The 10,214-nt window shown below is 36.4% G+C and overlaps 1 protein-coding gene across 3 annotated transcripts; it reads right to left on the bottom strand.

Moving 5' to 3' along the window:
* Positions 1-632: 632 nt before the first annotated feature.
* On the bottom strand, positions 633-6,139 carry ERD3 (S-adenosyl-L-methionine-dependent methyltransferases superfamily protein). Of its 3 annotated transcripts, none has more exons than XM_089055748.1 (8): positions 5,935-6,139; positions 4,030-4,321; positions 3,775-3,923; positions 3,451-3,646; positions 2,896-3,106; positions 1,704-2,379; positions 1,490-1,567; positions 633-1,280 (listed from the first exon to the last, which is right to left on the bottom strand). In XM_089055748.1, the coding sequence occupies exons 2-8, from the start codon at positions 4,297-4,299 to the stop codon at positions 1,058-1,060; spliced, it is 1,803 nt and encodes a 600-aa protein (XP_088911874.1). In that variant the 5' UTR covers positions 4,300-4,321; positions 5,935-6,139; the 3' UTR covers positions 633-1,057. The 3 variants fall into 3 exon arrangements, with proteins under 3 accessions (XP_088911874.1, XP_088911876.1, XP_088911875.1); XM_089055750.1 differs by lacking the exon at positions 5,935-6,139 and adding an exon at positions 4,970-5,154; XM_089055749.1 differs by lacking the exon at positions 5,935-6,139 and adding an exon at positions 4,845-5,036.
* Between the last annotated feature and the right edge of the window lie 4,075 nt (positions 6,140-10,214).

The following is a 10,214-nucleotide window of genomic DNA, read 5'->3' as shown; positions in this document are numbered from 1 at the left end:
GAAACACAAAACAACTTTTATGAAATGGCCTATGGTTCAAATCACAAAGTGTATATGCTATAGTTGCCCATCAATGAACTTAAGCGAGCTAGTGGGAGCTAGAAACATTGACTTTGATAAGAAAGTCAAAAGAGTTGTCTTTCCAAAGATATGCACAAAACGACTTTTATGAAATTGCCCAAGGTTCAAATCACGAAGTGTATAAGCTATAGTTGTCCATCAATGAACTTAAGCAAACTAGTGGAGTTAGAAACATTGACTTTGATATGAAAGTCGAGAGCTTGAGTCTTTTCAAAGATGTGAATGAATCTCTTCTATCGAGTCATATTCCTAAATATTGTATGTAGATAACATACCAATCTTGGAAACGACATTGCATTACCCCTTCATATGGTAATGGCTAAAACATTCTTTAAGAATGATTTGGGATAAAAGCATAATGGAAAATGATTTATCACGATAAATCTAAAATATAAATTGAGCTAATTAGATTATCTCAAACTATGTGCTAAAAGTAGCGTGTGTGGAAAGGCCCCCCTCATTGTAATTTAGACTATCGCTTGTATTCAAACAAACATATACTAATGAGCACCAACAACAAAGAACTAAAATTGCAGCGTAGCGTGACTGCATAAAACAAAAGCAAAGTTCATTTAAGATTCTAAAACAATAACAAGCTGTCAGGGTCTTAATTTTTAAACCCGTTGCTGTTTCATTTTTTGGTACATATAAACCCCTTACAAACAAATTTCCAAATCATTCTATTACAGCTTGGCATGAAAAGAGGAAAAAAATTATGAAATATGGAAAAAGAAAAAGAGGAAAGGGAAATTATACCAAGTACATGTTGACACCTTAAAAAAATATATCTATACGCAAATCCTATATGTTAATGAAAGCACCTTATTGGGTAACTGAGTCTTCATGATAAAATTTGAATATTCTTGGCTTCTTATAGAATGAAGTGAACTAATTCTCTGTGAATGGTATTGAACTTGCTTCTAACCCTATTTCCGGCCCTCCAAGAGATCAAACTTGGTTTGGGTTTCTATGTTCATCATCTAGAAGTCCGATTTGATGAATACCAGAGTTTTTTCTGGCATATCAATACTTTCTCCTTCCCTATGCCATACTCAGTATCTTCTTTGCGACAACCCCATCTCATGCCTTTGGCAATAGTTGCAACAGCGTCCACAAAGTAGCTGGATTCTCGAACTATTGCATACCCATTGGGGCGCAGGATTCGGTCCATCTCTAAGAGTACATATTTCATTTCGCATCTGCCCAAAACACCATCATCATTAGAACCATTTATACAGTTGAATTCGTACTTCCTAGGTTATCTGCCATGCCGAATTACACAAAGGTGCATAAAGAACCTAACTTCTAAGATTAACTAACTAGTTCAATATGCCAAATTAATATCCGCTTTCAACATATTTGATGTGCCCCACACTAAAGAAAAGATGCATGAAGGCTCATTTTTTACCTGTGGCTTTCTGCAGTAAAGAGGCCATCAAGATGAAGAAGATCATAAGTTCGGGGATATGTAGAAAAAGCTTCACACCTGCAAAAGGAGAAAACAAATAAATCAACAAAAGACCGGTAGATTTCATAATGATGACCACATGGAAAGTGCATCAAAAGCAGGCTATTCGTACAGATCAAAGCTTCAATGAAAATATGAATGAAGTAAAGTTTACCAATCATGGTAAGTTCCAATAAGGCCCCGATCATAGACCACTGGCAGTGTATTTGCAGCATAGGAAGAGACCACATTCATGACCCACAAAGGATAATCAATCGTTCCTGCAGCAAAACCTCCATATATTGTGTTCATGTCCATAACATTTCTGATCTTATCTGTTCCAATTGCTGGGAGCAACTTCTTGTAGTGCATCAATCGTACCCTCCACTTGCTGTCATCATGCTTAAAAGCCCTAGCACTCCCACCATGCACATCGGAAATACGATCTGGTGCAACATGCAACCGCTCTGGCCATCTAGCGATGGATTTCAAAGCTGACTTTTTTAGCTTTGGGTCAGGAACAACAACACAAGAGCGTAATGGCGTGTACCATCCTGAGTCTGGTTCAAGGCTATCATCACACTTAGGAGGATAGACATCCGGCTCATTAAGTTTATTGTAGCAACTATCATCTGACAATTTCTTCCAAACAGCAATATCATCCTTTTTGTTATACAATTTGAAGCACAATGAAGTTAGCAGTTCTTGCAACTTGTCATAATCTGATTTCTGCTCTTCTATGGTTGTGTTCCATCCACGCCAGCGGTTTTCGTAGTTGACAGGTGGACCAGATAGGACCCAGAAACCTCCAGGGCGAAGTATACGATGAATTTCAAGGAGGTAAATTCCACCTGAAAGCAGGATAGTAGCCATTAAGACAAGTGGTAACCCCAACCCCCAAAACTAGAAAAATAAGAAGGAAGATAAAGAGAGGAGGAAAAAGATATTTCCATTCTAAGATATTCTACAAGGGAAGAGAGGAAGTTCCAATCTTATGGGAATAACATAAAGTTCACAAGTGATCCAGGGAATTTTTCATTAAAAATTATAATTGGAACACAGGAACTTTGTGGCTAGAAGTTGTCTAAGGTGGTTTGAGAGAAAAAAAAGAAAAAGAAAATAATCTCCAAATTCAAAGAGAACTAGTGAAAACTACACATATCCTAATACTTATATACACTAATGGAAAAGTTCTATACATGCACACATTTCATATGGCTGAGCTAGCAGGCAAAATACAATGCAGCACTACGTTATTTCAAGATAATATTTGAAACTGGTTTCAGCAGCTGGACATCAAGATCTATAGACTGAATTATGTTCTCTAGGATTGAAAGATTTTTATAAGAATTTAATAGATGAATTACCAAATTCCGTCCATGGGATGAGGCACCTTGAGCAGTGAGCCATATCAAACGAGTTTGAGGGGAAAGGAAGCCTCTGTGTAGAAATGATGCCAAGGATTGCCGGAATCCCACGTTCCAAGGCAAACTGAACTTGAGCTTCATGATTATCTCTTGGGGCGAGAGAAACTGTTAAAATCCCCCGATCTAGCAAATCACCTCCCCAACTTGCAACCTAAAAATTAGTAAACTTTTGAGATGAACTGATGTAACTTCGAACAAATTTAATTATTCAGAAGGAACATTAAATTTTATTATAAAATTTCAAACCCTGTAAACTGTTAATGCTGCTTTAAGAACAATAAAGAAATAGAGTATTACAAAATTAAAAATTAAAAATCATAACCATAAAAAAAGAAAGCTACAAATCAAATTTCAACAAGCATTTTGACTAAATTATGCTAACATAAGCACACCCTCCCAATAGAATAAATTATGCTTTCACCCACCAGAAATTTTAATTTATATTCACCATTATAAATGTTGGAAAATGCAAAAGAAGATTTAAATTGGACTCACCCCACACCCAGTATCAATGGCAGTTCGAACAGTCCCATCTTTCATTTCTGGAATAAGATCTTGCATCAAATCGACATATGCAGATACACCTCTAGGAAACATAGTTCCTCCACCAGGAAAGAGAAACTTCTCCCCTTCTTTTCTTAGCCAATTCTGATTAGATTTCTGCTTGTTAATCCAATCATATGGCACATTCCTGAAACCAGATCCACAAGTTATACTCAGAGAAACTTTTTTGTTTTTTTTTTCCTCGATGAAACAAGTAGAAACTTAAAACTGGAATTTTGACCATACATATCAGAAACAAACTATTAAACTATTTACCTGTACCAACATTCATCCCTGCTATTTGGCCATCTGATTGGTAGCTTATACCCATCTGGAGGTGGAACTAAGCACTCTTTCCTTTCAAATACTGGAGGGCAGTGGCGTTCCATGAAAGTAAGCCGATGAACACCATATTTTCTCCACCTCTGTACAACAAGCATGCATCATTTTCAACACAATTTGATAAACATCTAGTGGTTCCCAAATTCCAAAAAGCAAAAAGTACCATATGATCAATGATTAAGGAGATACCCTTGGATCTGTGCATGGGGTGTAGTCTTGATAGTCACTGCTGCATTCAGCAAAGGAAACAGTTTTTATTTGGAGAGGGGCCACAAGTGACTCCTTGGAGGATCGAACTGCCTTTGTGACATCTTTGACATCAGAAGGCTCAATTCTGTTCTTCTCAGAACAGAAGATTCCACCAAGATAGAATGAAAACCCGCATAGCACAACAAACAAGATTGCCATGGGGAAAACCCTGGTACCTTGGGGTCCTGGTTTTCCATCTTTATGCTTCATGATCTCAGAAAGTATTACCTATCTGCACAGATACAAGGCATATTATATATCTTCATAATTGTAGGTGAATACAGATTTTTAATAATGCCAATCTGCTACCGAGCACCATTCACCACAAAAAGGTAAGAAAATTTTGTTCATGTGAAGTAGTACTAAGAAGTAGTTAAAGTACAAAACACTAGGAAACGTAAAGCAGCCACTCAAACCAGACTGGTCACAAGGGTTTCTTTCTTTCCCCATGTCATCCCATATATCAAACTAAAGCATCAGAAATCAAAGAAGTGAAAAGAGTACTAAATGCATTAATCTTAACTTCACATCCATTTATCTTTAAATGCCCTGCAATTATTGCCCACATCCAGTTAATTGAATGGACCTCACAAATTCTTTTAAAAAGTAAAAAACTAATGGACACTGATCCATAAAAGCCTCTTCTACACTTATCCAACAACATCAATACAAGCATAAAGCATATGTTTAACTAAATCAAACCAATCAATCAATCTTAAACATGAGAAGCACAAAATAAGATGTGGATCACACACTGGAAAAGTGAGAACCAATTTCCTCGGATAGATCCAGATCCAGCTCATGGATAACAAATTTACACAATTCACTCAAAAAGAAGGGGAGTGGGAAAAGGTTGAAAAAATAGCAAAATGATGCAGACCAAGTGGTGAAATCGGAATAGTGAAGATAGACCACTTCAACTACAAGATCTGATGGCAACTACCGACACTTTCTACTTTCCATGTCAACATCCTTTTATGTCTCTCACATGACAACTGGCCCAACCGCATCAAACAGAGCCGTCCCTGATGCGGTCTCTCCCTCTCTCTATATTTTTCACCGCCACTAAGTCAAAAAGGCCAAAAAAAACAGTGTGTTCTTTACAACAAACAAAAAATGAAAAGGGAAATAAAGTGAGAAAGCATCCAATAATTTCATCGTTTTCTTGAAGCTTAAGAAAAGCTTCTACGCATGATTCAGGGTTTTTTTTTTTGGTAATTACGCATGAATCATGATGATTCATGGATATATCAAAATATACAAGAAACAAACAAAGCAAGCACATTCTTCCAATCCAAACCCACAAAAGCATAGCAACAAATGCACCTAAATTTCGCTGAAACAGGGCCAAGAAACCAAAAGAAAGTGTTGAAGGCAGATTACAGAGAACCCAGTCCTTCATTTCAAACAAGAAAAGAAGAAAAGAAAAAAAGAAAAAGAAAAGACTAAACAGATCATACACACCCATCTTGTGAAAAGGAATTTACCAGTCATTTCTTAAAAATGTAAATCAACAGAGCAAGAACACTAGATTTTTCGAAAAGGGAGATAAATTAAGCATTTGACAAAAGTGAAAACCGCGTGCCATTACCATCGTCCAAAAATAGGAAATTAAAAGAGAAAAAGAGGGAGTCTGGTCAGAAACCAGATCCAATGGGCAAAGGAAAGAAACCCATTAACAAGATGATCACAATGTGTTTGACGAAATGACAGAAGAAAAAGGACATGGAAAAAACAACACCATAACCATCACGATATGATGAGATCTGATGAAGCAAGTACCAAAGCATAAAAACTAAACAGAGTAAGAAGACAATCTGACACAGAGAGAAGATGAACTAGTACCTTTTCTTTCTTCTGTGGATAGTGTGTCTCTAAATGTCTGCAATTAATCTCTGTTTTTCAGGAGAAGAAAACCCAACAGGGATCAAAAATATTAAATGGGTCTTCAATTTTCTGCCAGAAATCTCTGTTTAAGAGAAATGAAGAAACAGAGAAGAGAAAGAGAAGAGAGAGCTAGCAAGGCTAGGATAAAGGGATATGGCAAGAACACTGGGATCTCTCTCTGCCTTAAACACGGAGAGAGCTGAACCTTGTATTTATACAAACTACTTGATTGCCATCTGCTTCGCTGTCCCCCAAAGCCTCATGTTTTCTCTACTTCGCAGCTCTTTCTTTTTCTTGTGGGTAACTTCGTTCTGTCTTTTTACTCTCACCCCCACTCTTTTTCCTAAAAAAATAAAATTCTCTTGTCGCCCAAGCCCAATGTCATCTTTAACCATTTCACTTCACATGCATCCTCTTTCATATTTGAGCTTATTCAAATGGTCAAATTACATTCTTATCCTTGTAAATTTATACGTTTTTCACTTTGGTTCTCGTTGTTTCAATTTTTGAAATTTTTGTTCTGCAATTTGATATCGATGCAATCAAGTTCAAATCACAAATTTCGCCAAACTAATAGATGTAATTCAACGTGATAATATGCAACAACCACATAAGAGGAAAGAATTCACGATGAAAGAAATCATCTATTTTTCTTAACATTGTTAGGTTTGTAGAATTAATAGTAACTAAACAAAATTATATGACACCAAAGTGGAAAATAAGCCAAACCACACGAACAAAAAATGGGGTTGGTCTATTTAAATTGGATCCAAATAATTACATTATGCGCATGTCAATTTGTCATTATCATCTTCAACAACAACAAAAATGACATTATCAATTTTACCCTTCTCATTATAACACGAACTTTAAAAATTAAAATTAAAAGTTATTTTCTCTAGAAACCCTAAGGAACTCTCTCTATATAAAAAACAAAACCCTAAGGAACTTAGCTCTAGTCGCGGCCCCCTTTGGGGAGTGGTGGCCTCCTTCCCCACCCCTTTCTTCCCTTACCCTTCCCTCCCCTCTCCTCTCCTCTCCTTCTCTACCCTTCCCTCCTCTCCTTCCCTTCCCTCTACTCCTTTTTCTCCCCTCTCTCCTATGTGTTCCTCCTTTCTCTCTTAGGGTTGTTTATCAATTATTTTTGCTAGATTTTCACTTTGGTTGTGCTGGTGATTTCATTGCTGGCTCTTGTGATTTTGTTATCCTTGAAATCTTTGTTGAGTTGGGTGATTACAATTTCTTGAGCTGTAATAATCGCATAAACTCTTTGTGAGCTGAGTGTTTGTTTGTAGCCTAGTATCTACTAGTAGTTTCTACTTGTGAGAGTTTAGAAGTTGTAGTTGTAGGCAGTGCAATTCATGTCTGGCTTATTCAGGTGGCGACTTTTATGCTTTAATTTCTTTGGCCTTATGAGGCTATTAGTGGAGATACAGCTTGTGCACTTGATGTTGCCGTTGTGTTTCTATGTATCTGGATTAACCCTGCATGGTTACTATGCTTCCATATTTGTATTACCCTTTTTGTGGATATTTGTACTAGCTCTTGTGGCTTATGGTCTTTGTGCATAATTTATGAATATAATTATTGTTTTTCTATCAAATAAAAAGTTAAAATTCGACATTAATTTAAATTAAAACTTTCAAAAATAAAAACATTATCAAAACATACTTAAATATTAAGATACAGAGAAATGCTCTACCTTCCCTCTTTTCTTTCTCATTCGGTTTGTGCCACATATAGTACACTCATATAAAGCTATGTATTTAATATGAAGTACTAATATTCCGCTTGAAATGAGAATAAAGTGCTTTTGAACACCCTTTTTTTTTTTTAATACAGAAAGAGAATTCATCCATAGAACCAAAGACATACAAAGAATGATATGATATAGTGGCCTCGTTAAAACCTTCCTAGGACAACCTCATGAGACAAACCTTAGGGGATGAAAGAGTACCACACATGTCATGGACTAACAAGAGGGTCTGATTCAGGTCACTTTGGACTATTACAATAAGAGAACAAATCAAAAAAGAAAACTAACACATAAACCTCCGGCGATAACCGCAACTATAGACCAACATAGTAGACCCACATAAGAGGACTGCAGAACATCCTAACTGTCAAAAGAAGTCTTCTATAGCAAAATCTTAGTCCTTTGACACCCACACAAACTGCAAAGCATACATAGCAGAAATCAGGATATAACACGCAGGAGGAACACATAAACAACAGTAAAATGACCCATGAGAAGCACTCCATTCAACTTAGAACCGGACAAAGAAAACCTCTTACGACCAAGCATAGTTCTTTGGTCGGCACAAAGTAGAGAAGAGTACCACATCCCAACAACTACCATCAACGTCACTGCTGCCGCTGCCGTTGAAACAGAGACAAAACATCAGCCACCATGTATCATAACTCTTCCTAGGAGAGTCACAATCTAGCGTCATTACTGTCACCACCGTCGAGACAAAGACAACATCAGCCACCTAGAACACTGCCAAAACAATTAAACAAACACATGAAAGGAAATAAAGTGATATCCCCCGATTACTTTCCTAGCATTACCAAACTTGGAAAAAGAATCTTCATTTCTCATCCCTTAGGAAATGACATGGGAAGTGATTTCTCCTCAAATCTATTTTAGTTGTTATATATTCTAGGATTTTCTCTATTTCTGTATAATTTCATAAGCTCAAAATGGCAATATTTTTTTTTTGGGGAGAACCTTGTGCAACCACTCCAAACAACTACATTAGTGGGTCTTTTGTGACAATCTTAATCTTTTAAGTATTATATATTGACAAAAAAAAGCCTTTGAAGTATGGGTTATTTACTCAAATGATTCTCAAACTTATACCTAAGTTGCATTTTGGTCCCTTAACTAAATTATTCATTCAAATGGTCTACTAACTCTTTTTTAATCGACGCATTGGTCCTACAATTACATTTTGTCAATATTGCCGTCAAATATAAAGGTAAAAAAGTTCAGTTAAATAAAATAGTAAATAAATAAAAAAACTAAAAATAAAAATAAAAACAAGAAAAGAGCCGACCCAAATTTCACTTTGGAATCCGTGTCGAACCCCATGCATGTCCAACACCTAGCAGGTATCAGGCACGAATGACCAAAATACCCTTCTTTCCTAATCCCAAAAATTGCTTTAGGGTTTGACTTATACTTGAAAACCGGCAGAGTCTCCCTTAAAAAAGGCTCAAAACCCAAAAATCTACTTGCACAACAAACTCAATTATTTCCCAAGCGTTTAACAAACACAAAGTATAAACCACACACCAATCAGTAAAAGTTTCAATGGGCTTCAAGCCCCATTTTACCAACATAAGAAAGTCAGCAAATTCAACTTGATAAAACTTAACATTAACAAACAAATCATAAACTTGCGGTTGCACCTAGGTTAACCTAGGTCCTACATACCCTTACTGAGGGATCAAGCCATACATAGTTCTTTCTACCATGAATCACAATTAAGATAATACAGAAAAATTCAAAGTGAAACCAACAATGAAATTTTAGAATCATTCTTTACCTTGATTTCAACTAGTTATATAATTAAATATCATGTCATGAAATTATGTATCTAACTGTTCAATTAGTTTATTATTGTACATTCAAATACTTGTATAACCAAACCTTTTACCTGAAATTCATACCTGCAACCATTCACATAGTGCATATGTCATGTAATCACCCACCAAGAGGTATATAGGAATACCATCAAATCTGAAGGCAAAAGGGGAAGGGAAAACTAGTTAATCACCTGTGTAGACAAGTCGAGTAAGTGGCTAGGGATCCCGACCAACCCTGTGCAAATAATATGAGCAGGGTGATGAAAAAATATCATAATAGATGTACCACCCATTGGTACTGCATTAATCTCCACATAGATGTACCTCAAAATAATCCGTCAATTCCCTTGCATAGCTGAGGGAGATATACTCAACCTGAGAAAGCAAATAATCTATCAATTCCCCTCGCATAACTTAGGGAGGTATACTCAACCTAAGAATGCAAATAATCCATCAATTCCCCTGACATAACTCAGGGAGACATACTTAACCTGAGAATGCAAATAATCTATCAATTTCCCTCACGTAAATCAAGGAGATATACTCATCCTGAAAATGCAAATAATCCATCAATTCCCCTCGCATAACTCAGGGAGATATACTCCACCTGAGAATGCAAATAGTCTGTCAATTCTCCTCGCATAGCT

Source organism: Prunus mume, linkage group LG7 (assembly GCF_029339155.1).
Source record: "Prunus mume cultivar Tortuosa linkage group LG7, ASM2933915v1, whole genome shotgun sequence".
In the NCBI taxonomy this organism is placed as follows: Eukaryota; Viridiplantae; Streptophyta; class Magnoliopsida; order Rosales; family Rosaceae; genus Prunus; species Prunus mume.
The sequence above is the reverse complement of the archived record's forward strand: the minus strand, read 5'-3'. Positions and strand labels throughout refer to the sequence as shown.

Bases quoted from the DNA above. Each gene is read 5' to 3' on its own strand.
- ERD3 (XM_089055748.1), bottom strand. From the start codon at position 4,299: ATGAAGCATAAAGATGGAAAACCAGGACCCCAAGGTACCAGGGTTTTC. The intron at 2,380-2,895 runs GTAATTCATCTA...TCCTGCTTTCAG, and splicing joins CATCCCATGGACGGAATTTG to GTGGAATTTACCTCCTTGAA. The intron at 1,568-1,703 runs GTAAACTTTACT...CTCCTTTTGCAG, and splicing joins ATTGGAACTTACCATGATTG to GTGTGAAGCTTTTTCTACAT.